General features: G+C 44.6%; 1 protein-coding gene and 10 non-coding genes across 12 annotated transcripts in view; 5 read left to right on the top strand and 6 right to left on the bottom strand.

Moving 5' to 3' along the window:
* Positions 1-626: 626 nt before the first annotated feature.
* Positions 627-697, bottom strand: TRNAG-GCC. The gene has a single exon. It is a non-coding gene; the product is annotated as a tRNA-Gly (tRNA).
* Positions 698-2,098: 1,401 nt separating this feature from the next.
* TRNAA-AGC lies at positions 2,099-2,171 on the top strand. Its single transcript has one exon. It is a non-coding gene; the product is annotated as a tRNA-Ala (tRNA).
* Positions 2,172-3,259: 1,088 nt separating this feature from the next.
* On the bottom strand, positions 3,260-3,330 carry TRNAG-GCC. Its single transcript has one exon. It is a non-coding gene; the product is annotated as a tRNA-Gly (tRNA).
* Positions 3,331-4,730: 1,400 nt separating this feature from the next.
* On the top strand, positions 4,731-4,803 carry TRNAA-AGC. Its single transcript has one exon. It is a non-coding gene; the product is annotated as a tRNA-Ala (tRNA).
* Positions 4,804-5,889: 1,086 nt separating this feature from the next.
* TRNAG-GCC lies at positions 5,890-5,960 on the bottom strand. The gene has a single exon. It is a non-coding gene; the product is annotated as a tRNA-Gly (tRNA).
* A 1,398-nt stretch (positions 5,961-7,358) lies between these two features.
* On the top strand, positions 7,359-7,431 carry TRNAA-AGC. Its single transcript has one exon. It is a non-coding gene; the product is annotated as a tRNA-Ala (tRNA).
* A 1,086-nt stretch (positions 7,432-8,517) lies between these two features.
* On the bottom strand, positions 8,518-8,588 carry TRNAG-GCC. The gene has a single exon. It is a non-coding gene; the product is annotated as a tRNA-Gly (tRNA).
* A 1,401-nt stretch (positions 8,589-9,989) lies between these two features.
* TRNAA-AGC lies at positions 9,990-10,062 on the top strand. Its single transcript has one exon. It is a non-coding gene; the product is annotated as a tRNA-Ala (tRNA).
* A 1,086-nt stretch (positions 10,063-11,148) lies between these two features.
* Positions 11,149-11,219, bottom strand: TRNAG-GCC. Its single transcript has one exon. It is a non-coding gene; the product is annotated as a tRNA-Gly (tRNA).
* A 1,402-nt stretch (positions 11,220-12,621) lies between these two features.
* TRNAA-UGC lies at positions 12,622-12,694 on the top strand. Its single transcript has one exon. It is a non-coding gene; the product is annotated as a tRNA-Ala (tRNA).
* Positions 12,695-19,859: 7,165 nt separating this feature from the next.
* Positions 19,860-27,109, bottom strand: part of RIPK2 (receptor interacting serine/threonine kinase 2) — a 155,418-nt gene continuing 148,168 nt past the window's right edge. For both annotated transcript variants that reach the window (XM_029591619.1, XM_029591620.1), the window contains one exon: positions 19,860-20,681. In XM_029591619.1, the coding sequence (XP_029447479.1) occupies positions 20,329-20,681 (353 nt within the window). In that variant the 3' untranslated portion in view covers positions 19,860-20,328. The remainder of the gene's footprint in view (positions 20,682-27,109) is intronic.

The raw sequence follows: 27,109 nt of genomic DNA, 5'->3' as shown, positions 1-27,109 counted from the left end.
GGGAATTAGCTCATATGGTAGAGCGCTTGCTTTGCACCTTTTATTTTTTACAAACAAAATAAGTGACATGTAGAAAACCCTGCTACCGCTCAAACAGTCTTTTCCATTTGCCGTTACGTTTTCCAATTGGGGGAAAGCAAGTGCTCGATTACCACACCATGCTTGGTCGATCGATGCCCGCATACTCCATGCGGCACGGTAAGCACTGCAAATTTCAAATCAAGGTAAACGCTGAAGGGTTAAGTACCGCCACAAGGGGTCACGCAGAGGGTACATCAAGCCCACTATCCTGTTTCCCAGAACGGCCAAGCCGGGTCTCAGGTACCGGGCAAGATCCCAAACATTAAATAAATTCCATGCTGCTATACGCTGTGGTAAGTAAGTGCTATTCCCCCAGTCACATTAACCGTGCGTATGTTTATTGAATAAGGGTATTATCTCCAGGTAGTAGCCGTCATTCCCGCAAGCCACCCACCTTCATTCTCGCCCTCTAGATTTCCTGGATCCATGGTGTTTATCCCACACCCCTTTGAAGTCCTTCACAGTTCTGGTCTTCACCACGTCCTCCGGAAGGGCATTCCAGGCATCCACCACCATCTCCGTGAAGAAATAAAAGAGGTTACTACTGCATTGGCTGGGAATTGAACCCAGGTCTCCCGCATGGCAAGCGAGAATTCTACCACTGAACCACCAATGCCTCTCTTAAAAAGTACTTTTAGCCATTCTATTCCATCCATGATTGTAGAGACCCCTATCATATATCGCCTTCTCCTAGATAAACAGCCCCAACGTCTTTAGCCTTTCCTCAGAGGGGAGTCATTCCATCGCCGTTTTCAGTTTGGTCACCCTTCTCCGTGCCTTTGGCATTGCAACTCTATCTTTCCTGAGATGCGGCGACCGGATAGTGCATTCAGTACTCCAGGTGATGGATCGCCGCTGTGCTTTACGGAGGCATTCGGACAATCGCCTTTTCCTTCTCTATGTCTTTCCCGATCATGCCTAAAGTTCTGTTTGCTTCTTTGACCGCCGCCCCTGTCGCACACTGAACCGATGATTTCACAATATTGCTCACCATGATGCCCATATCCTTTTCCTGCCTGGTAATTCCTAATATGGAACCTATTTTCCACCATGTGCATAGCTTGGCACTTGTCCATCTTAAATGCCATATGCCATTCGAATGCCCAATCCTCCAGTCACATGGGGTGAATACCATCTGGAGCGGGTGATTTTCTACTCTTTGGTTGGCCAATCTGGCTTATTACAACTTCCATATTCACCGTGGTCGGTTTCCATTCTTCTGAATCATCGCCCCTGAATACAGCATCCTACACGGGTATCTCCTCTACTCAGGAAAGAGCTATTCAAAGAATTCGTTCAGTCTTTTCACGATGGCTCGGTGCCCCTTTGACCCCCCCCCCCCCCCCCAGTCCGACCGACTACCTCACAGGCTTCTTGCTTCGGATATGTTTATTTCTTTAAAGTTTTAATGATGAGGTTTTGCCTCTGCCAGCTTCTTTTCAAATTCTCTTTTAGCTCGAACCATCAATGTTTACTCCTAACTTGCCAACGCATATGCTTTCTGCTATTTTGATCTCCCGAAACCTCTCTCCAATTATTGAAAGACGTTCTTTTCGCTAAAAAGTAAAAAGCTTGACTAGTACCAACTTTCAGTCTCCTTCCCAATTTCTACCAAAGCAGGAATAGAACCTGTGACAGCTACGGGTCCCACAGGACAGTGCTTTTAGTGCAGAGCCACTGGGAAGTGCTTGCTGTCTGTCTAGCACTGACACCTGCTGTTCGTGCATGAAAACATCAGGGCAGGGACAAAGAATAACCTCGTCTGGAGGAAGGCATTCCTACCATGTATGGAAGCCTGCACTTTCCAGAGTACTTCTGACTACTTCTTCTTTCGAAATGCTGGCATGTGAGCCTTTTCTAGTGATGGATGGTGAGAATGAGGCCTCAGAGGACAAGCAGAACTGCATTTCCAGTGAACTAGGATCTGGAAAAGTGACTTTTCCATCCTGGGCTATAGCAGCAGGCTGAGCTCCAACCAAGCATCTCCCTTAATCTTGCAGGCTCACTCACCACCATTGGGGAATTAGCTCAAGTGGTAGAGCGCTCGCTTAGCATGCGAGAGGTAGCGGGATCGATGCCCGCATTCTCCATGTTGCTATTTCACGGCATGATGTGTGGCAGCAGCAGTTGGCATTTTCTTGGGAAAGCAAAGCTCGGCGACAAGGGACCACCCTATGAAAAAGAAGGAAGGAAAGCTTAGTGAAAATAAAATTATTTTCTCTCAGAGAGGGTGATAGAAAACTGGAATACTTTTGGCAAAGGTGACAGGAGCCAACAGATTGGCAGAATACCAGCATTCATAGGGACAGATAGAAATGGACATCGGGGCAAGACGGAGAGGTCAGACGAAAGACGAAGTAAGGACTGTGACAGCTCAGTAGGCAGATTCAGAAGGGCAGAGGAAATGGACCATATTCTGCTGACATCTTCAGTGTTTCCAGAGAATTGGGTGTTGACTTGAGCAGTGACAGTGATTTTTCAGATGATAGAGCAAGCGGATTGTCCGGAGCAGAGCCTATGTAATGATTTTGCGAGCGGCCCACGAGACAGGGGAATTAGCTCATATGGTAGAGCGCTTGCTTTGCACCTTTTATTTTTTACAAACAAAATAAGTGACATGTAGAAAACCCTGCTACCGCTCAAACAGTCTTTTCCATTTGCCGTTACGTTTTCCAATTGGGGGAAAGCAAGTGCTCGATTACCACACCATGCTTGGTCGATCGATGCCCGCATTCTCCATGCGGCACGGTAAGCACTGCAAATTTCAAATCAAGGTAAACGCTGAAGGGTTAAGTACCGCCACAAGGGGTCACGCAGAGGGTACATCAAGCCCACTATCCTGTTTCCCAGAACGGCCAAGCCGGGTCTCAGGTACCGGGCAAGATCCCAAACATTAAATAAATTCCTTGCTGCTATACGCTGTTTACCACGCAAGTGCTATTCCCCCAGTCACATTAACCGTGCGTATGTTTATTGAATAAGGGTATTATCTCCAGGTAGTAGCCGTCATTCCCGCAAGCCACCCACCTTCATTCTCGCCCTCTAGATTTCCTGGATCCATGGTGTTTATCCCACACCCCTTTGAAGTCCTTCACAGTTCTGGTCTTCACCACGTCCTCCGGAAGGGCATTCCAGGCATCCACCACCATCTCCGTGAAGAAATAAAGGAGGTTACTACTGCATTGGCTGGGAATTGAACCCAGGTCTCCCGCATGGCAAGCGAGAATTCTACCACTGAACCACCAATGCCTCACTTAAAAAGTACTTTTAGCCATTCCTTTCCATCCATGATTGTAGAGACCCCTATCATATATCGCCTTCTCCTAGATAAACAGCCCCAACGTCTTTAGCCTTTCCTCAGAGGGGAGTCATTCCATCGCCGTTTTCAGTTTGGTCACCCTTCTCCGTGCCTTTGGCATTGCAACTCTATCTTTCCTGAGATGCGGCGACCGGATAGTGCATTCAGTACTCCAGGTGATGGATCGCCGCTGTGCTTTACGGAGGCATTCGGACAATCGCCTTTTCCTTCTCTATGTCTTTCCCGATCATGCCTAAAGTTCTGTTTGCTTCTTTGACCGCCGCCCCTGTCGCACACTGAACCGATGATTTCACAATATTGCTCACCATGATGCCCATATCCTTTTCCTACCTGGTAATTCCTAATATGGAACCTATTTTCCACCATGTGCATAGCTTGGCACTTGTCCATCTTAAATGCCATATGCCATTCGAATGCCCAATCCTCCAGTCACATGGGGTGAATACCATCTGGAGCGGGTGATTTTCTACTCTTTGGTTGGCCAATCTGGCTTATTACAACTTCCATATTCACCGTGGTCGGTTTCCATTCTTCTGAATCATCGCCCCTGAATACAGCATCCTACACGGGTATCTCCTCTACTCAGGAAAGAGCTATTCAAAGAATTCGTTCAGTCTTTTCACGATGGCTAGGTGCCCCTTTGACCCCCCCCCCCCCCCCCCAGTCCGACCGACTACCTCACAGGCTTCTTGCTTCGGATATGTTTATTTCTTTAAAGTTTTAATGATGAGGTTTTGCCTCTGCCAGCTTCTTTTCAAATTCTTTTAGCTCGAACCATCAATGTTTACTCCTAACTTGCCAACGCATATGCTTTCTGCTATTTTGATCTCCCGAAACCTCTCTCCAATTATTGAAAGACGTTCTTTTCGCTAAAAAGTAAAAAGCTTGACTAGTACCAACTTTCAGTCTTCTTCCCAATTTCTACCAAAGCAGGAATAGAACCTGTGACAGCTACGGGTCCCGCAGGACAGTGCTTTTAGTGCAGAGCCACTGGGAAGTGCTTGCTGTCTGTCTAGCACTGACACCTGCTGTTCGTGCATGAAAACATCAGGGCAGGGACAAAGAATAACCTCGTCTGGAGGAAGGCATTACTACCATGTATGGAAGCCTGCACTTTCCAGAGTACTTCTGACTACTTCTTCTTTCGAAATGCTGGCATGTGAGCCTTTTCTAGTGATGGATGGTGAGAATGAGGCCTCAGAGGACAAGCAGAACTGCATTTCCAGTGAACTAGGATCTGGAAAAGTGACTTTTCCATCCTGGGCTATAGCAGCAGGCTGAGCTCCAACCAAGCATCTCCCTTAATCTTGCAGGCTCACTCACCACCATTGGGGAATTAGCTCAAGTGGTAGAGCGCTCGCTTAGCATGCGAGAGGTAGCGGGATCGATGCCCGCATTCTCCATGTTGCTATTTCACGGCATGATGTGTGGCAGCAGCAGTTGGCATTTTCTTGGGAAAGCAAAGCTCGGCGACAAGGGACCACCCTCTGAAAAAGAAGGAAGGAAAGCTTAGTGAAAATAAAATTATTTTCTCTCAGAGAGGGTGATAGAAAACTGGAATACTTTTGGCAAAGGTGACAGGAGCCAACAGATTGGCAGAATACCAGCATTCATAGGGACAGATAGAAATGGACATCGGGGCAAGACGGAGAGGTCAGACGAAAGACGAAGTAAGGACTGTGACAGCTCAGTAGGCAGATTCAGAAGGGCAGAGGAAATGGACCATATTCTGCTGACATCTTCAGTGTTTCCAGAGAATTGGGTGTTGACTTGAGCAGTGACAGTGATTTTTCAGATGATAGAGCAAGCGGATTGTCCGGAGCAGAGCCTATGTAATGATTTTGCGAGCGGCCCACGAGACAGGGGAATTAGCTCATATGGTAGAGCGCTTGCTTTGCACCTTTTATTTTTTACAAACAAAATAAGTGACATGTAGAAAACCCTGCTACCGCTCAAACAGTCTTTTCCATTTGCCGTTACGTTTTCCAATTGGGGGAAAGCAAGTGCTCGATTACCACACCATGCTTGGTCGATCGATGCCCGCATTCTCCATGCGGCACGGTAAGCACTGCAAATTTCAAATCAAGGTAAACGCTGAAGGGTTAAGTACCGCCACAAGGGGTCACGCAGAGGGTACATCAAGCCCACTATCCTGTTTCCCAGAACGGCCAAGCCGGGTCTCAGGTACCGGGCAAGATCCCAAACATTAAATAAATTCCATGCTGCTATACGCTGTGGTAAGTAAGTGCTATTCCCCCAGTCACATTAACCGTGGGTATGTTTATTGAATAAGGGTATTATCTCCAGGTAGTAGCCGTCATTCCCGCAAGCCACCCACCTTCATTCTCGCCCTCTAGATTTCCTGGATCCATGGTGTTTATCCCACACCCCTTTGAAGTCCTTCACAGTTCTGGTCTTCACCACGTCCTCCGGAAGGGCATTCCAGGCATCCACCACCATCTCCGTGAAGAAATAAAGGAGGTTACTACTGCATTGGCTGGGAATTGAACCCAGGTCTCCCGCATGGCAAGCGAGAATTCTACCACTGAACCACCAATGCCTCTCTTAAAAAGTACTTTTAGCCATTCCTTTCCATCCATGATTGTAGAGACCCCTATCATATATCGCCTTCTCCTAGATAAACAGCCCCAACGTCTTTAGCCTTTCCTCAGAGGGGAGTCATTCCATCGCCGTTTTCAGTTTGGTCACCCTTCTCCGTGCCTTTGGCATTGCAACTCTATCTTTCCTGAGATGCGGCGACCGGATAGTGCATTCAGTACTCCAGGTGATGGATCGCCGCTGTGCTTTACGGAGGCATTCGGACAATCGCCTTTTCCTTCTCTATGTCTTTCCCGATCATGCCTAAAGTTCTGTTTGCTTCTTTGACCGCCGCCCCTGTCGCACACTGAACCGATGATTTCACAATATTGCTCACCATGATGCCCATATCCTTTTCCTGCCTGGTAATTCCTAATATGGAACCTATTTTCCACCATGTGCATAGCTTGGCACTTGTCCATCTTAAATGCCATATGCCATTCGAATGCCCAATCCTCCAGTCACATGGGGTGAATACCATCTGGAGCGGGTGATTTTCTACTCTTTGGTTGGCCAATCTGGCTTATTACAACTTCCATATTCACCGTGGTCGGTTTCCATTCTTCTGAATCATCGCCCCTGAATACAGCATCCTACACGGGTATCTCCTCTACTCAGGAAAGAGCTATTCAAAGAATTCGTTCAGTCTTTTCACGATGGCTAGGTGCCCCTTTGACCCCCCCCCCCCCAGTCCGACCGACTACCTCACAGGCTTCTTGCTTCGTATATGTTTATTTCTTTAAAGTTTTAATGATGAGGTTTTGCCTCTGTCAGCTTCTTTTCAAATTCTCTTTTAGCTCGAACCATCAATGTTTACTCCTAACTTGCCAACGCATATGCTTTCTGCTATTTTGATCTCCCGAAACCTCTCTCCAATTATTGAAAGACGTTCTTTTCGCTAAAAAGTAAAAAGCTTGACTAGTACCAACTTTCAGTCTCCTTCCCAATTTCTACCAAAGCAGGAATAGAACCTGTGACAGCTACGGGTCCCAGCAGGACAGTGCTTTTAGTGCAGAGCCACTGGGAAGTGCTTGCTGTCTGTCTAGCACTGACACCTGCTGTTCGTGCATGAAAACATCAGGGCAGGGACAAAGAATAACCTCGTCTGGAGGAAGGCATTCCTACCATGTATGGAAGCCTGCACTTTCCAGAGTACTTCTGACTACTTCTTCTTTCGAAATGCTGGCATGTGAGCCTTTTCTAGTGATGGATGGTGAGAATGAGGCCTCAGAGGACAAGCAGAACTGCATTTCCAGTGAACTAGGATCTGGAAAAGTGACTTTTCCATCCTGGGCTATAGCAGCAGGCTGAGCTCCAACCAAGCATCTCCCTTAATCTTGCAGGCTCATTCGCCACCATTGGGGAATTAGCTCAAGTGGTAGAGCGCTCGCTTAGCATGCGAGAGGTAGCGGGATCGATGCCCGCATTCTCCATGTTGCTATTTCACGGCATGATGTGTGGCAGCAGCAGTTGGCATTTTCTTGGGAAAGCAAAGCTCGGCGACAAGGGACCACCCTATGAAAAAGAAGGAAGGAAAGCTTAGTGAAAATAAAATTATTTTCTCTCAGAGAGGGTGATAGAAAACTGGAATACTTTTGGCAAAGGTGACAGGAGCCAACAGATTGGCAGAATACCAGCATTCATAGGGACAGATAGAAATGGACATCGGGGCAAGACGGAGAGGTCAGACGAAAGACGAAGTAAGGACTGTGACAGCTCAGTAGGCAGATTCAGAAGGGCAGAGGAAATGGACCATATTCTGCTGACATCTTCAGTGTTTCCAGAGAATTGGGTGTTGACTTGAGCAGTGACAGTGATTTTTCAGATGATAGAGCAAGCGGATTGTCCGGAGCAGAGCCTATGTAATGATTTTGCGAGCGGCCCACGAGACAGGGGAATTAGCTCATATGGTAGAGCGCTTGCTTTGCACCTTTTATTTTTTACAAACAAAATAAGTGACATGTAGAAAACCCTGCTACCGCTCAAACAGTCTTTTCCATTTGCCGTTACGTTTTCCAATTGGGGGAAAGCAAGTGCTCGATTACCACACCATGCTTGGTCGATCGATGCCCGCATTCTCCATGCGGCACGGTAAGCACTGCAAATTTCAAATCAAGGTAAACGCTGAAGGGTTAAGTACCGCCACAAGGGGTCACGCAGAGGGTACATCAAGCCCACTATCCTGTTTCCCAGAACGGCCAAGCCGGGTCTCAGGTACCGGGCAAGATCCCAAACATTAAATAAATTCCATGCTGCTATACGCTGTGGTAAGTAAGTGCTATTCCCCCAGTCACATTAACCGTGGGTATGTTTATTGAATAAGGGTATTATCTCCAGGTAGTAGCCGTCATTCCCGCAAGCCACCCACCTTCATTCTCGCCCTCTAGATTTCCTGGATCCATGGTGTTTATCCCACACCCCTTTGAAGTCCTTCACAGTTCTGGTCTTCACCACGTCCTCCGGAAGGGCATTCCAGGCATCCACCACCATCTCCGTGAAGAAATAAAGGAGGTTACTACTGCATTGGCTGGGAATTGAACCCAGGTCTCCCGCATGGCAAGCGAGAATTCTACCACTGAACCACCAATGCCTCTCTTAAAAAGTACTTTTAGCCATTCCTTTCCATCCATGATTGTAGAGACCCCTATCATATATCGCCTTCTCCTAGATAAACAGCCCCAACGTCTTTAGCCTTTCCTCAGAGGGGAGTCATTCCATCGCCGTTTTCAGTTTGGTCACCCTTCTCCGTGCCTTTGGCATTGCAACTCTATCTTTCCTGAGATGCGGCGACCGGATAGTGCATTCAGTACTCCAGGTGATGGATCGCCGCTGTGCTTTACGGAGGCATTCGGACAATCGCCTTTTCCTTCTCTATGTCTTTCCCGATCATGCCTAAAGTTCTGTTTGCTTCTTTGACCGCCGCCCCTGTCGCACACTGAACCGATGATTTCACAATATTGCTCACCATGATGCCCATATCCTTTTCCTACCTGGTAATTCCTAATATGGAACCTATTTTCCACCATGTGCATAGCTTGGCACTTGTCCATCTTAAATGCCATATGCCATTCGAATGCCCAATCCTCCAGTCACATGGGGTGAATACCATCTGGAGCGGGTGATTTTCTACTCTTTGGTTGGCCAATCTGGCTTATTACAACTTCCATATTCACCGTGGTCGGTTTCCATTCTTCTGAATCATCGCCCCTGAATACAGCATCCTACACGGGTATCTCCTCTACTCAGGAAAGAGCTATTCAAAGAATTCGTTCAGTCTTTTCACGATGGCTAGGTGCCCCTTTGACCCCCCCCCCCCCCCCCAGTCCGACCGACTACCTCACAGGCTTCTTGCTTCGGATATGTTTATTTCTTTAAAGTTTTAATGATGAGGTTTTGCCTCTGCCAGCTTCTTTTCAAATTCTCTTTTAGCTCGAACCATCAATGTTTACTCCTAACTTGCCAACGCATATGCTTTCTGCTATTTTGATCTCCCGAAACCTCTCTCCAATTATTGAAAGACGTTCTTTTCGCTAAAAAGTAAAAAGCTTGACTAGTACCAACTTTCAGTCTCCTTCCCAATTTCTACCAAAGCAGGAATAGAACCTGTGACAGCTACGGGTCCCGCAGGACAGTGCTTTTAGTGCAGAGCCACTGGGAAGGGCTTGCTGTCTGTCTAGCACTGACACCTGCTGTTCGTGCATGAAAACATCAGGGCAGGGACAAAGAATAACCTCGTCTGGAGGAAGGCATTCCTACCATGTATGGAAGCCTGCACTTTCCAGAGTACTTCTGACTACTTCTTCTTTCGAAATGCTGGCATGTGAGCCTTTTCTAGTGATGGATGGTGAGAATGAGGCCTCAGAGGACAAGCAGAACTGCATTTCCAGTGAACTAGGATCTGGAAAAGTGACTTTTCCATCCTGGGCTATAGCAGCAGGCTGAGCTCCAACCAAGCATCTCCCTTAATCTTGCAGGCTCACTCACCACCATTGGGGAATTAGCTCAAGTGGTAGAGCGCTCGCTTAGCATGCGAGAGGTAGCGGGATCGATGCCCGCATTCTCCATGTTGCTATTTCACGGCATGATGTGTGGCAGCAGCAGTTGGCATTTTCTTGGGAAAGCAAAGCTCGGCGACAAGGGACCACCCTATGAAAAAGAAGGAAGGAAAGCTTAGTGAAAATAAAATTATTTTCTCTCAGAGAGGGTGATAGAAAACTGGAATACTTTTGGCAAAGGTGACAGGAGCCAACAGATTGGCAGAATACCAGCATTCATAGGGACAGATAGAAATGGACATCGGGGCAAGACGGAGAGGTCAGACGAAAGACGAAGTAAGGACTGTGACAGCTCAGTAGGCAGATTCAGAAGGGCAGAGGAAATGGACCATATTCTGCTGACATCTTCAGTGTTTCCAGAGAATTGGGTGTTGACTTGAGCAGTGACAGTGATTTTTCAGATGATAGAGCAAGCGGATTGTCCGGAGCAGAGCCTATGTAATGATTTTGCGAGCGGCCCACGAGACAGGGGAATTAGCTCATATGGTAGAGCGCTTGCTTTGCACCTTTTATTTTTTACAAACAAAATAAGTGACATGTAGAAAACCCTGCTACCGCTCAAACAGTCTTTTCCATTTGCCGTTACGTTTTCCAATTGGGGGAAAGCAAGTGCTCGATTACCACACCATGGTTGGTCGATCGATGCCCGCATTCTCCATGCGGCACGGTAAGCACTGCAAATTTCAAATCAAGGTAAACGCTGAAGGGTTAAGTACCGCCACAAGGGGTCACGCAGAGGGTACATCAAGCCCACTATCCTGTTTCCCAGAACGGCCAAGCCGGGTCTCAGGTACCGGGCAAGATCCCAAACATTAAATAAATTCCATGCTGCTATACGCTGTGGTAAGTAAGTGCTATTCCCCCAGTCACATTAACCGTGCGTATGTTTATTGAATAAGGGTATTATCTCCAGGTAGTAGCCGTCATTCCCGCAAGCCACCCACCTTCATTCTCGCCCTCTAGATTTCCTGGATCCATGGTGTTTATCCCACACCCCTTTGAAGTCCTTCACAGTTCTGGTCTTCACCACGTCCTCCGGAAGGGCATTCCAGGCATCCACCACCATCTCCGTGAAGAAATAAAAGAGGTTACTACTGCATTGGCTGGGAATTGAACCCAGGTCTCCCGCATGGCAAGCGAGAATTCTACCACTGAACCACCAATGCCTCTCTTAAAAAGTACTTTTAGCCATTCTATTCCATCCATGATTGTAGAGACCCCTATCATATATCGCCTTCTCCTAGATAAACAGCCCCAACGTCTTTAGCCTTTCCTCAGAGGGGAGTCATTCCATCGCCGTTTTCAGTTTGGTCACCCTTCTCCGTGCCTTTGGCATTGCAACTCTATCTTTCCTGAGATGCGGCGACCGGATAGTGCATTCAGTACTCCAGGTGATGGATCGCCGCTGTGCTTTACGGAGGCATTCGGACAATCGCCTTTTCCTTCTCTATGTCTTTCCCGATCATGCCTAAAGTTCTGTTTGCTTCTTTGACCGCCGCCCCTGTCGCACACTGAACCGATGATTTCACAATATTGCTCACCATGATGCCCATATCCTTTTCCTACCTGGTAATTCCTAATATGGAACCTATTTTCCACCATGTGCATAGCTTGGCACTTGTCCATCTTAAATGCCATATGCCATTCGAATGCCCAATCCTCCAGTCACATGGGGTGAATACCATCTGGAGCGGGTGATTTTCTACTCTTTGGTTGGCCAATCTGGCTTATTACAACTTCCATATTCACCGTGGTCGGTTTCCATTCTTCTGAATCATCGTCCCTGAATACAGCATCCTACACGGGTATCTCCTCTACTCAGGAAAGAGCTATTCAAAGAATTCGTTCAGTCTTTTCACGATGGCTAGGTGCCCCTTTGACCCCCCCCCCCCCCCCCAGTCCGACCGACTACCTCACAGGCTTCTTGCTTCGGATATGTTTATTTCTTTAAAGTTTTAATGATGAGGTTTTGCCTCTGCCAGCTTCTTTTCAAATTCTCTTTTAGCTCGAACCATCAATGTTTACTCCTAACTTGCCAACGCATATGCTTTCTGCTATTTTGATCTCCCGAAACCTCTCTCCAATTATTGAAAGACGTTCTTTTCGCTAAAAAGTAAAAAGCTTGACTAGTACCAACTTTCAGTCTCCTTCCCAATTTCTACCAAAGCAGGAATAGAACCTGTGACAGCTACAGGTCCCAGCAGGACAGTGCTTTTAGTGCAGAGCCACTGGGAAGTGCTTGCTGTCTGTCTAGCACTGACACCTGCTGTTCGTGCATGAAAACATCAGGGCAGGGACAAAGATTAACCTCGTCTGGAGGAAGGCATTCCTACCATGTATGGAAGCCTGCACTTTCCAGAGTACTTCTGACTACTTCTTCTTTCGAAATGCTGGCATGTGAGCCTTTTCTAGTGATGGATGGTGAGAATGAGGCCTCAGAGGACAAGCAGAACTGCATTTCCAGTGAACTAGGATCTGGAAAAGTGACTTTTCCATCCTGGGCTATAGCAGCAGGCTGAGCTCCAACCAAGCATCTCCCTTAATCTTGCAGACTCACTCACCAGCATTGGGGAATTAGCTCAAGTGGTAGAGCGCTCGCTTTGCATGCGAGAGGTAGCGGGATCGATGCCCGCATTCTCCATGTTGCTATTTCACGGCATGATGTGTGGCAGCAGCAGTTGGCATTTTCTTGGGAAAGCAAAGCTCGGCGACAAGGGACCACCCTATGAAAAAGAAGGAAGGAAAGCTTAGTGAAAATAAAATTATTTTCTCTCAGAGAGGGTGATAGAAAACTGGAATACTTTTGGCAAAGGTGACAGGAGCCAACAGATTGGCAGAATACCAGCATTCATAGGGACAGATAGAAATGGACATCGGGGCAAGACGGAGAGGTCAGACGAAAGACGAAGTAAGGACTGTGACAGCTCAGTAGGCAGATTCAGAAGGGCAGAGGAAATGGACCATATTCTGCTGACATCTTCAGTGTTTCCAGAGAATTGGGTGTTGACTTGAGCAGTGACAGTGATTTTTCAGATGATAGAGCAAGCGGATTGTCCGGAGCAGAGCCTATGTAATGATTTTGCGAGCGGCCCACGAGACAGGGGAATTAGCTCATATGGTAGAGCGCTTGCTTTGCACCTTTTATTTTTTACAAACAAAATAAGTGACATGTAGAAAACCCTGCTACCGCTCAAACAGTCTTTTCCATTTGCCGTTACGTTTTCCAATTGGGGGAAAGCAAGTGCTCGATTACCACACCATGGTTGGTCGATCGATGCCCGCATTCTCCATGCCAGTGGAAAAAAATTTTGGGAAAGATGAGGAAGGTTTCATACAACTTTATGACATCGCATCCAGGAATGTGTAATGTTTCTAATCATAAACCGACCTCCTCCAACCCGTGAACATTTTTATGTGTTTTTTAGCGTGATTAATTTAATGAAACAAAATAATTTAAAAATATTTCTTTCTGGTCTAATTGCAAGTCCTTTACCCCTGGAGGGGCTGATGTTCAACAAGTCCCAGCACAAGTTAGAATAAACGTCGAAAAGAGTTTTCAATTAAATTAAGAAAAAAACAATTATTCTTTTATATCCAACAATTTCATTGATCACCAAAATCGTTCTTGATTCTTAATGAACGGCGAACAGATATTCATATGATTTTGTTAGAACTACCCAGTTCAACGCATTCTTATCTGGAACTTTTTGTGGACTTTTTGTAAACTATTTATTTCATAAGTGCGATACTTACCTTTTTTTTTAATAACGCACAATTCTCCATAAACGCCGATGCTGAATCTTTAAGATCTTATAAGGGGAACATCCCCATTACTTATCTATACACGATCAGACTTTTGGATCCATGTCCCTATCCCGACAAGGCCTCGTTTCGAATCGTGGATTCTTCATCAGGGGACAGTGTTTTTCAATCCTCTATTTGAGAACTTTGCTGCGTTTTCACCAGTTTCCACTCGCCAAGTACATGGTCGCCATTGTTGAATCTTAAGACCACAGGTAGCGTCTCTCTTTTTATTCACGCCAAGCTTCTTCAAATTCGACCAATCAATGAAGATCCCTATTACGACATCATCACGTCGATGATGCGGAAGAACCTGATCTTACAATAAGGTATTCCATTCCAATTCTTCATTTAATCCCTTCGGGGATTGCGTCCCCAGCGTGAAAATCCAGTAAGCTTCTCTTAAATCTAACAAATGTTTGCGGTCACCGCCACGAGGAGAAATAGTTACATGATCAACAATAATCCATTTTATTTGAGAAAATGAATGATTATACTGTACACAATTGGAAACTATCGGCGCAGTCAACACTTGCATTTGTACACGAGATTTATGCTCTTTCAATCTGGTTTTTATATTGCGAGTTGTTCTTCCAATATATACTTTGGGGCAACTGCAGATTAAAGCATATACTACATAACTAGAATTGCAATTAGTCTGGGTTCTTCTCTTAATCTTATAACCAGACACTGGATCTTGCCATTCTTGCCCCTCTATACATGTGTCACAATGGCTACAATGTTTACATTTAAAGTGACCAGTAATATTATAGCTCGATGGTGTAATTGACTGAGCATGTACTAAATAATCTTTGATGTTGTTGCCCCTGGACGTAACAATCAAAGGTGGTTCTTGAAATACATCGTGGATCCCCAAAATGTGCCAGTGTGTTCTGATCGATTTAGCAATCGCCTGAAATGCTGTTGTTTGTTTTAGAACACACACTAAATTAGGTTCTTGTTTTTTAGGTCTGTATTCCAACAGCGATTGTCTGTCAGAATATTTTGCCCTTTTATACGCTCTTTTCACAATCTTAAGGGGATATCCACGAGACAAAAACCTCTCCTTCAAATGATTTGCTTGTATTTCAAATTCAGCAAGGGTAGAACAAATTCTTCATATACTGAAGAATTGACTGATGGGTAACCCACATTTAAACGAGTGAGCATGATGACTATGAAACCTAAGCAAGTTATTGCGGTCTGATGCTTTACGATATACAGTAGTTTTTAATGATGCCCTCTCTCGTGTTATTAAAACATCCAAAAATGTAGTATGATTATTGGACCATTGAGCGGTGAACTACAAATTAGAATTCTGTATATTGATCCATTCTCCAAATAACTTCAAACGTTCCTCAGACCCCTTCCAAATAAAAAAGATGTTGTCGATATAACGACTCCACATGACAATGTCTGGCCACCATTCAGAAGTGTAAATCAATTCATTTTCGAACTTTGCCATATATAAGTTGGCTGTTGTTGGAGCCAATGGGGAACCCATGGGTATCCCGTGGATTTGTAAATATAACGTTGATTCAAATAAAAAATAATTCTTAGTCAGAATCAACTCTGCCAATTGCATGATGAATGAAGTAGATATTCTTTGTGTCGTGCGATGGCTAGTAACAGTCTTATATATCACCTCCAACGCCTCATCCTGAGGGATATTGGTGTATAATGCTGTCACGTCCATGGTAGCAAACCAATATGTCACCGACGGATCCAGAGTCATCTGTTCAATCTGTTGCAAAAAATGAATGGTATCTTTAGTATATGACAACATATCCTGTACGTATGGTTGTAAAATACGATCAAGGAAAATCGCCGGAGCCTCAAGTACGGCTCCATTTAAGGATACTATAGGTCTCAATGGTGGATTCTGCATATCTTTATGAATTTTTGGGAGCAAATATATTACAGGAATCCTTGGATTAGAAACCTTAAGAAAATTCCGCTCTTTATCTGTTAAGCCTATAGTTGCTTCAACTAGAGATGTTATTTGTTGGCTTAAACCTGTTGTCGGATCTTGTTGTAATATACAGTAGTATTTCAGATCATTCAAATGTTGATGCTTTGCTGTGTTGTAATTCTTTTTATCTTGTAATACAATTGCGCCGCCCTTATCGGCGGGCTTTATAATTACATCATCCACTTGAGCCAAAGATTTCAAAGCAGTTCTTAATGATTGAGATAAGTTATATCTCCATTTAGGATGGCTTTCTTCGTATGAACTGAGATCACGAACAATCAATTGATGAAAGGTTTTAATGATGGGATCCAATGATGGGATCCAATGTGTAATGTTTCTAATCATAAACCGACCTCCTCCAACCCGTGAACATTTTTTTATGTGTTTTTTAAAAATATTTCTTTCTGGTCTAATTGCAAGTCCTTTACCCCTAGAGGGGTTGATGTTCAACAAGTCCCAGCACAAGTTAGAATAAACGTCGAACAACAGGACGCATTAAAACGCATTAAAATGTCGACAACAGGACGCATTCAAACCTTTCATCAATTGTTTTTTAACCTCCTAAACCAGGAAAATGCAAAACCTACATATAGGCCGAGGATCAAAATTTGATAGCCTACTGTGGTACTTGCAATGAACTGCCAACAATAGGTCAGGTATGTATCTTTGCCTCTTAACACCACCCTAATGATATAGGCATACATTTGCCTTACTTTTATGAGCTTTCAGATGTAGCTTACTTGCTTTAAAACATCTTGATGCCCTATTGGTAAGGTAAATTTCATTTAAAAACAAAGCTGGCATGTTCTATTAGTTGATCTTACTGACTGAAGAGGCATTATATTTTCCTAACATGTACAAATTGGATGTTGAACGTGTTTCCTCAAATGTAGACAAACAAGACACAATAATTCACGTTTCACGAAATGATTTAAAACATTTAAAACAGATATAGTATATAAATATTGCACTTTAAATCAACCATTTTACATAATTAACATAATACATAGCTTATATATTTGTTAATATACTAATAGGTAGCTATGTGTAGCGTGCCCACATCAGCCTCAATGTGTAGCAATGAAACTTTGGTCTAATATTTGGCTGTGATCTGTGGATTAGCCTAACTCAGCTTTTTAGTGCAAGTATTTTAAAATGTGTGTACTTTAAAAAGGGCATCTAAATATCAGATGAAATGTAATGTAGACAAGTGCAAAGTAAAATACTTAGGGGAAAATAATCCCAACTATATTTACAAAATGCTGGGTTCCTGTGGATAATACTTTAAAATCCTAACCTCAGTATGTGGCAGTGGTCAAAAAAGCAAATAGAATATTAGTAATTATTTGGAGAGGAATGGACACTAAAATGGAAAATATAATATTGCCTCTGTATCAATCCATGGTGCACCCACACCGCGAGTACTGCATACATATCTGGTTGCCCCATATCACAAAAGATACAATGGAACCAAAAAAATTACAGAGAAGGGCAATAAAATTGATAAAGGGCTGGAACAGTTCCCTTATGAACAACAGCTAATCAGCTAGGGATCTTCAGCTTGGAAAAGCACAACTGAGAGGGGATATGATAGAAGGTTATAAAAGTATGCTCAAGGTGTAATGTGTAATTGATGCGTTGGTTATTTAGCCTTTCAAAAACACTAAAATAAGAGGACACTCCATGAAATTACCAGCAAACTTAAAACAAATCATAAAAAGTATTTTTCATTCAGCACAAAATCATATTATGGAATTTGCTGCCAGAAGACTTGGTCAAGGTGACTAGCATTTTGGGGTTTAAAAGAGGTTTAGACAAGTTCCTGGAGGAAAAGTCCATAAACAATTAGTAGCCATGTAGAATGATGAAAGCCATAGATTTTCCCTGGGAGTGAGTAGCAAGAAACAGATCTACTTTTTGGGATCTACTGAGTAATTGTGACCAAACTGGCCACTGTCAGAGACAGGATGTTGGGCTCAATTGACCTTACTCAGACCCAGCATGATACATCTTTTGTGCACTGAATGCTTTCTGCTTTGAAAGAAAAAATGTGTCTGCAAATGCTCTTAACAATTAAAACGAAAGACTGAATGCTTAGAGGAAGATTTTAAAAGGCTGCACGCGGGCGTACATGTGTGTGCGCTACCCGGCGCGCGCATATGTACACCCGATTTTATAACTTGCACGCGTCTGCGTGTGCAAGTTATAAAATCAGGAGTTGGCGTGCGCAAGGGGGTGCACAATTGTGCCTAGGGGCAGATTTTAAAATCCCTACGCGCGCCAAGCCTATTTTGCATAGGCCCGGCGACGCACACAAAGCCCTGGGATGCACGTATGTCCAGAGCTTGAAAAAAGAGTCGGGGAATGGGCGGTGGTGTGGTCAGAGGCCTCCATAGGACTGCTAGGCCTGGGGATCGCGTGCTGGCACTTGGCAGGGGCACACAACTTACGCCTGCCCATAGGCAGGCGCAACTTGTAAAATAAAGGTTGGGGGGGGTTTAGGTAGGGCTGGGGGGCGGGTTAGGTAGGGGAAGGGACGGGAAGGTGGGGAGGGGGGAAGGAAAGTTCCCTCTGAGGCCACTCCAATTTTGGAGCGGCCTCGGAGGGCACAGGAAAAGCCATTGGGGCTCCCCTAGGGTACACCCCCTTGCGCGCGCCGACCCCGGATTTTATAACATGCGCGCAGCTGCCGTGCTGCCTTCCCCCTTTCCCTTCCCCCTAGCCTGACCTTCCCACCCCTTCCCCTAACCTTCCCCCCCTAGCCCTACTATACCCCCCCAAAACTTTTTATCCTACCTTTTGCGCCTGCCTCTGGGCAGGCGCAAGTTGTGCGCGCCGGCAGCCTGCTGGCATGCGATCCTTTGACACAGCGGCCGGAGGCCTCTGGCCCCGACCCCGCCCCTTTTTGCAAGCCCCGGGACTTTCATGCATCCCGGGACTTTATGCATGTCGCCGGGCCTTTTTAAAATAAGCACGGCGCGTATAAGGCCGGTTACGCACGTAACCTTTTAAAACTCCGGCACATAGTGTAAGTGGACATGTCCAGAGAGAGTGAGTGTTGTATGGAAATATAGAAAATAGCTTGTAATTGTAATTTCAACTAAAGAATTAAGGGTGGATTTTCAAAGGCCCGCGTGCATAAAAATCGGGGATTATGTGTGTGGCTGGGCCCTGCACGAGCTGCGTGCATTTTCAAAAGGACCTGGCCACACGTGCAAGCCCTGATTTTTATGCGTGTGTTGCAGATATCTTAAACTATGCTGCTTTCCATGCTTGTAATAATTTGTGAATAAAATTGAATTAATCTAAGTTTTGTTTTGCAGAAATTCAAGTCCCATGTACGCATATCCTTCTTCTTCTCATATTCCCAGATTGATTTCTTCTCCTCCACTCATACCTCTCCAACCTAAGTAACATACTCCAGCTCTTCCCCCCTAATTCTTGACAGTTCTCACCCAATCTCTGAGGCCTTGCTCTTCCTCCATTCCCGAGTCCCCATTCTGCTGAATTCTCACCTATTTCCCCAGTCATTCCATCCTTGGTCTCCCATCCAATTTTTAAGTCTCCACTCTCTACGTCTCTCCTTCCCTTCCCCTGCCTTCCCCTGGAACTTCAAACCTCCCTTGTCCTATTCCTCCTGCCTCCCAGGACACGCCTCTCTCCCTCACTTCTTTCCTTTCTCAATGGCCCAGCATCAGCTGGCAGGAGAGCAGCTTCTAACTTTTTCTTTCTGTTGTGAGGAAGGCTGTCCTGCATGGTTCACAGATCAGCTGTTTGAACCGTGCTATGCTCTGTATCCAAGGCACGCTGCACGGCTGAAACAGCTGATTATTGGAACTGTGGGTAAGCAAAGAGGGAGACCCAACATCAGAAAAACAGGGTTAGAAGCACTGGGCTGCCCATGCTGCTTTACTGCCGGCTAGTGCTGGGCAAAGGAGAAGGAAGGAAATTAGGGGGAATTAGAGCAAGGTTGGGCCAACAGGCCTGCACAAGGACTAATAGTGAGAGTGAAGTATGCCATTTTATTTTATTTGGGTTTTTTTTTTTTTGGGGGGGGGAGGGAGAATTTGCCTACCATTAACATATACATAGTGAAGATCCAGCTTGATTGCAATGGGGGTCCCTTCACAGTGTAGGCCCTAGTACAGCTGCACCATTTGCCCCCTCCAGTTCATCTACCATTGCTGCTGCAACTAGTTTGAATACTTAGTTGGTGTCTGTCCAGGAAACACAAAAGGCTGTAGAAGATACTGACACCTTGTACTCATTGCTTGTATTGCAGTCTCTTATATTTCCCAGTCAGACATCTTTAGAGTACTATTATAATAAATTTAGTTTTCCTGTTATTGCACAGTGTTAGTTTCACCTTTAAATACATTTTCATTTTTGCACACTACCAATTTTCTTCAGATTTTACAAAATGAGTAATAAAGTAAAACTATACAAGCATACAATAACCTTATGCAGGAGAATCTCGCAATTGTAAAATAAAAATACGATTTTCACAGACTTTTAAGATGACCTATTGAATTTAAAGTTGCAGTCTGATATGCTGGTCTTACTTCTGGGTAGGGCTGAAGGCCCATCTGTTTATTGTCTTTCAGTTTCTGTATTGTGATTCTGGCAAATTCCTCTCCTTGGCTGTCACAAGTATCAAGAAGCTGTCTCACTTTTGCAGCCCTTGTATGTTTTGTACTGATTAATTCATAGTCCTCTTTCATTATCAGATCTCTTGATAAAAGGGCATCCAGGCACTGGTTAAGACAAGCTTCAGTCATCTGGCTGACAATATCTTCTCTTTTGCTTTGAATCCAGTGGTGAGCTACTCCATGCTGCATGGTCACTAATGGGAAACCTGTAAGAAATAATGCAGATGAAGTATGCTGTAATGGTATAACCATGTTAACAATATTAAAGTAATTTGCATTGAAGCAGTCCTGAATTACATAAATCTAGCTTGTCTTTTTACATTACACCACTTCTTAGTTGAGGTTATATTAAAAGCTCAAGTATTCAGCCACCCATGAAAAGATGCAGTGCATCCTAAAATATATTTTTTAAATGGTCTGTTTCAGAGCTGCAGTATTTTTTCCCTGCTGTCAACATCGCTCTTTATATTATGGTGAGCTGTAATTATTGCAACACTGATTACTGTAGACAGGAATATGTTGAAAAGCAGCTTTGCTAGCGGTTATCTCAATATGAGTGAGACAATCAGCTGGATTGCCTCTCAGGAATATACTGGAGACTAGAGATATGCTTCGGGTTGGTATATCATATCGGGCTTCGTTTCGGGGTCCCCCCATGGGAATTTCATTTTTCCCGCGGTTCGGGTTAGTGCGCACTAGCCTGAAAATGAATATTTTCTGAAATTTCGGAAAAAATTCAATCGTTTTTTGGTTCTCCCGAACCATTCCGAATTAGGCATTTTGGTTGAAATTGCTTAATTCAGGAAAATTGATTGCACATCCCTACTGGAGACTCACCCAGTGGCAGACACATAAAAAGAAAGAGTGAAACATTCAGAAGTATTGAACACTGGAGGGAGATGCAGCAATTTAGACCTTTACTGAACAATACCGTCTAGTCTACAGCTTAAATGATGAAATGTGCGAAATATCCAGGGCTTTCATTATATGATAACAGTATGTGAAAACTCTTTCTAAATTGCTCCAAAATTTTTAATTTCATCCTCACAATGCCATCTGCATTTTATTGAAATTATTTTTATTTGCAAAGCTACAATTAACACAGGGAGGATACTTTTCAAAACTGCTCGCAGGCGCCCACTTTTGTGTGTATATGGGAGCACGCAAAGTTGCTTTTCTATTTTATAACCTGTGTAGAAAGGATATGTACAGGTTATAAAATACGAGAACATGTGAGCGCACAAATGCTTGCATATGCAAAAACCACGAGTCGCGCAAGTTCATACTTATCTGAATAAATGCTGATTTATCAGGTAAAGTTCCGGCACACAGTTGGATAAGTCAGAAAAGTGCTACTTAGATGGCCAAGTAGCACTTTTCAGGCTTATCCGGCTATGTAGGCCTGCTACTACTTAGCTGGATAAAGTGTTGCTACTTATCTGAATACGTTCAAATTTGTCCATCTAAGTAGTGGGAAAGGCGCTACTCAGCTGAATAAATTAGAAATTAGTTGGATAAGAGTATGCAAATAATATACTGACATATTTGTACTTTCAGTTTTAAAAGGATATGCGTACAGATTTTAACAGCTTTAATTTGATGCTTTTATCCCCGTAAGTTGACTTTGACATGCGTAAGTCAGGGTATTTTATATAGGGGCAGATTTTCAAAGGGGTTCGCACATAAGATACGTGCATATCCCCTGAAAAGCTGCCCCTTCTACCCTCTGCGTGCGCCGAGCCTATGTTGCATAGGCTTGGCGGCGCGCGGAAGCCTCGGGACGCACGTAAGTCCCGGGCTTTCCTGGGGGGCATGTTGGGGGGGGGGGCGTGTTGCGGCCGGCGCGTCATCTGAGGGTGTTCCAGGGGCAGGGCTGCAGCCATGGTTCCGGCCCGGGGGCGTTTCGGGGGTGTGGTTGAGGCCTCTGAAACTGCTCCCGGGCCAGGGAATCACGTGCCGGCAGCCATCCGGCAGGCGTAACTTTTATAATAAAGGTAGGGGGGTTTAGATAGGGCTGGGGGGTGGATTAGGTAGGGGAAGGGAGGGGAAGGTGGGGGGAGGAGGAGGGAACGGAGGCAGGCTGCGCGGCTCGGCACGTGCAGGCTGCTGATTTTGCGCAGCCTTGCGCGCGCCGACCCCGGATTTTAAAAGATACGCGCGGCTACGCATGTATCTATTAAAATCCGGCATACTCTTGTTTGCGCCGGGTGTGCAAACAAAAGTATGTGCGCGCATATTTTTTTAAAATCTGCCCCATAATGCGCATGGCAATGAAATAACTAGTTTTACTAATTAATCTACCAGTTCGCCCAATCCATCTTCAACTTATAAATACCATCCTGGCTCTTCAGCCTGACATTCCCCATTACACCTAGATTATCTGTACATTTATTTTTTTCTCTTAAATGATGTTTACAGCAGATGTTGAGCAGAAGAAAATATATGCATGTAAAAGACATACATGCATCACTTTGGAAGGTTTTTATAATAGCAATGTATTTGTGAATATGTTGGCCCCACTCTGGAATATCCCTGGCACACTCCTTTCTTACTCATGCAAAATTACTTGCAGACCCTGATTTATGTGTGTACGTTGCAATTCTGAAAATAGCATGTATTTACATTTGTGCTATTTTATGTACACAGGTGCTGATTTTTCACACACAATGTTTGAAAATTCACATGTATGATTCCAGAAATGTGAATTGATATTCAGGGGTATTCCCAGGGTTATGACTAATGAGAAAGGGAGGAAAGTTTTCAAAGTTACTTACAGGGGTAAATATTGATTTATTGTATGTGTGTTGCACTTGAGGTGGATTCTTGGGCTGAGGTGGGGTTGACGCAACCCATAGGCAAGCACCTACGGGTCCCCACCGTCAGCAGGTGGAGTGGGCTGAAGCTAGAGGTCACAGGAGCTTCACCTATATCAGCCCACGTTCCCCTCTGGTTGAGCCTTTAGGTGCCGGAGCCGGCAGGACTTAGGCAGGCCTCAAGGTTAGATAAAGTCAATAGGTGGTTCAGCCCAGAGACAGCAGCCAGTAGATGGCATAGGTCTTTCCCGGACGAGATCTGGTACAGGAACCCAGGCACCAGGGAACGAGAAGAGACTGAAGGTGCCTGAGCAAGGAAAGGCCAGCTTTAATAGTCCACATCCAGAGGTTGGGACAGAGGCATCACTGTCAAGCTTGAATCAAGGCTGGTGGCAAATGGAAGGTGTAGCAAGCAACATAGAACTCTGGACTCAAGGAAGTCTATAGCGTAGTTGTTCATAGCAATGGGCAGGGCACGGAGAAGACAGATGTGGTCAGACGTAGTAGAAGTCAAGACACAGAAAAGGCAGGTGTGGTCAGGTGAAGCAATGATCAAGGCATGGAGAAGGCAGGCATGTTCAAGTGAGGCAATGATAGAGGCATGGAGAAGGGAGGTGTGGTCAGGTGAAGCAATGGTCGAGGCACGGAGAAGGCAGGCATGTCAGAAGTAGCAGAAGTCAAGGCACAGAGAAGGCAGGTGTGGTCAGGTGAAGCAATGGTCAAGGCACGGAGAAGGCAGGTGTGGTCAGGCGAGGCAATTATAGAGGCACGGAGAAGGGAGGTGTGGTCAGGTGAAGCAATGGTCAAGGCACGGAGAAGGTACGGAGAAGGCAGAGGTGGTCAGGCGAGGCAATGATCAGGCTTGGAGAAGGCAGTCAAGGTCATGTAGCAGTGGTCAGGCTTGGAGAAGGCAGGCAAGGTCAGACATAGCAGTGGTCAGAATCAGGAAGTCAATCCAACACTCAGACGAAACAGAGAAGAAATCAGGAACCAGGAATCAACAGGAACACGGAGAAAGACAAGCACGGAGGCAACGATTACTTGGAGACCTGAGACAGGAACCCAGAGGAGACCTGTTGCAAAGACAACGCTATGGAGCAAAGCCTGAGCATTTATACGCTGAAGGCTCTGACATCAGCATCTGAGTCTGTGGCCAGGTTCCTGCCACGGGCTCTTTAAAAGATTCACTGATTCGTGTGCGTGCACCTAGGGAGGGGCACGGCGCTGCTGGTGGCGTCTCTCTGCAAATCTTGGCTGGAGGTTCTGGGCAGTGGGGCAGGGCCGGTGGCACTGGCGGGAGCCCGAGGTCGGGGCTGGTGGCCCACCGCCGCCAGCGATGGAGAGCTGGACGCTGAAACTCACTTGGAAAGGTGAGAGGACCGCACTGCGGGGCTGCCGCGGTCGGCTAGTGTAACATGTGTGTAAACTAACTCTTTGAAAAATGCCTTTCCTACATATGGCTAAAAGTAATGTACACACTATTAGCTGCATTTGGGGAGTTGATCCTCAGGGCATGTTTTGGGGTGGGGGTCAGAAAATAACACACTTAGATGATAGATTGTATTTTCAAGTTGATGTGTATTATTTACCAAAGAAAATCCACCCACATAAAAAAGCAAAAGTGAAAGTATGCATGTACTTTCTCTTTGACATTTTGTGTGAAATGTGTGGACAGCTTTAAAATTGTCCCCTAAAAAACATTTGTGCTACATACAGTATATTGTCACAGTAATAAAAAAGTTTGTCAGAAAAATATTATGACAATCAGAACACACAGTTTTAAATTGGCTGGAAGTGTTATTTTTCTGCTGAGACAATGTTTGACTTACAAGGCAATCCTTTACTAAAATAACTTCTAACAGCAACTTGAGTACAAAGTTGTTATCCTTTAAAGAAGACATGCTTTTTATTAATTCAAAAGTAGAGAAGTTAAAAAAGGGGTTTGAATGCTGACATACTGTAGGTACAGAAAAGACTGGGGAGAATCTTCCTTAAATAATGCTTATAAAATTTGAGCCTCTTACAGTCAAGGAAATAAAGATGATTCATCTGCAGTCCAAACCAAATGGGAATTATTTTTATGCACATCTGATATAGTTGGTTTATGAAACTAGTCTAGGTTTACATAATATTCTAAAATGTATCATTAATTCATCATATAATTCATGGATTTTACTCCACAAATTGAAAGAGGCCATCATTAGAACAGTCTTGAAAAAAAACAAACCTTGACTCAATAATTTTAGCAAATTATCAGCCAATATCAAACATGCCAGTTCAGTAATATTGTTTGAATAGGCAGTATCAATACGATTTGGACCTTTTCTGTCATGATGTGTTGGTGGCTCTAACCAACATCTTATGGAATAATCTTGATTATGGCTCTTATTCTCTAGTAATTTTACTTAAACTTTCTTCAGCCTTTGATACTATACATTTTCATATTTTTATTGATTAGTTGGGATTTCTTGGTGTCAGAGGCAAACTGAGAACCCTATCGTCAATGCAACTTCAGAATGATGGCTCATCCCGATGAAGATTTCACTTGAAAGGTAGCCCAGTACATTTTGTGGTAGGCTGGAGATCAAGTTGATAAGGCAGGTAGGTTTTTACATGCAAATAAAAGTTATAAAAAAAGGTTATTTTATATATCATGATGGCTTATAGTGGAACAAAATGATTATATTGGGTTTTGAAGTACACTGAAGATCAAGCTGCTTATATAGATAAGTTTTTGCGTGCAAAAGAAAACATTAAAAAAGCTGTTTTATACATCAGGACGGATTATGGTAGAGCACGATGATTATATTGGAGCATTGCTATGCTTGAAGCTGTTTAAACTGACGGTTGCCATTTGCCAAATATGAGAAACTCCACTTAATATTATCATAATTATATGAGTATTGTCCTTAAATTAAAGAAGAGTTCACACAACATAGTGATGGTCTTTGCATAAATATGATCATTGATTACGGAATGGAATAACATTTTGGAACAACTGACAATCTTTCTAAAATTAGTACAGGAGTTGATATTAGGAAACAAATTGTTTCTGAACCCACAAAAGACAAAAGAGTTTTGGATCAGGAAGTCTAGCATATGATTTGATCCCCCGTGTTTACTTTTTGTTGAACACCAACTGCATATTAATCAGTGATAAAGATTTGGGGTGTGATTCTAGATAGTTAATTAAGTATGCAAACCCATATTAATTATTACATTTGGTGGCTCACAGGATGATCCCGTGAGCTGCCGCACTCAAACCTGCCACTGCCAGAGGCCTCCCTTTGAGATGGCATCCAGCTGTCATCAAATGTTGCCGACAATAGCTGATGCCGGCATATCAGCCAGGCTGCTGCCTTCCCATAGTCGCGCATATAAGATGCATACTGTTGTAGGAAGCCCTGAGTGGCACCTCCAGATGACATCAGCCTTCTGGCCTATATAAGCTAAGGCCCTGCAGCAGGTCCTCGCCTCTGCAATGAGTCTTCTACTTCTGCAGTAGTGCGTGCTGCTCCTGTATGTTGGTTCCTGAGTCCTGTCTGCGTTCCTAGTTCCTGTTCCTTGTCTTCCAATCTTGCCTCATCCTGTCTTGCCCTCCAGCCTTCCTCATCCAGCCTCACCTTTTCCTACTTGATTTATCCAGTGTCTTCAGTGTGTCTTTGTCCACCCTTGTCTTGACTCTTTGGATCTTGAGCTCTTGTTTGGACCTGACCATGATTGCCTGCCACCTGGACCTGACCTCTTGCCTCGACCTGCCCACGATTGTCTGCTGCCTGGATCTGACCCCTTACCTGAACCTGACCACGATTGCCTGCTGC

Source organism: Rhinatrema bivittatum, chromosome 2, assembly GCF_901001135.1.
Source record: "Rhinatrema bivittatum chromosome 2, aRhiBiv1.1, whole genome shotgun sequence".
Taxonomy (NCBI): Eukaryota; Metazoa; Chordata; class Amphibia; order Gymnophiona; family Rhinatrematidae; genus Rhinatrema; species Rhinatrema bivittatum.
The sequence above is the reverse complement of the archived record's forward strand: the minus strand, read 5'-3'. Positions and strand labels throughout refer to the sequence as shown.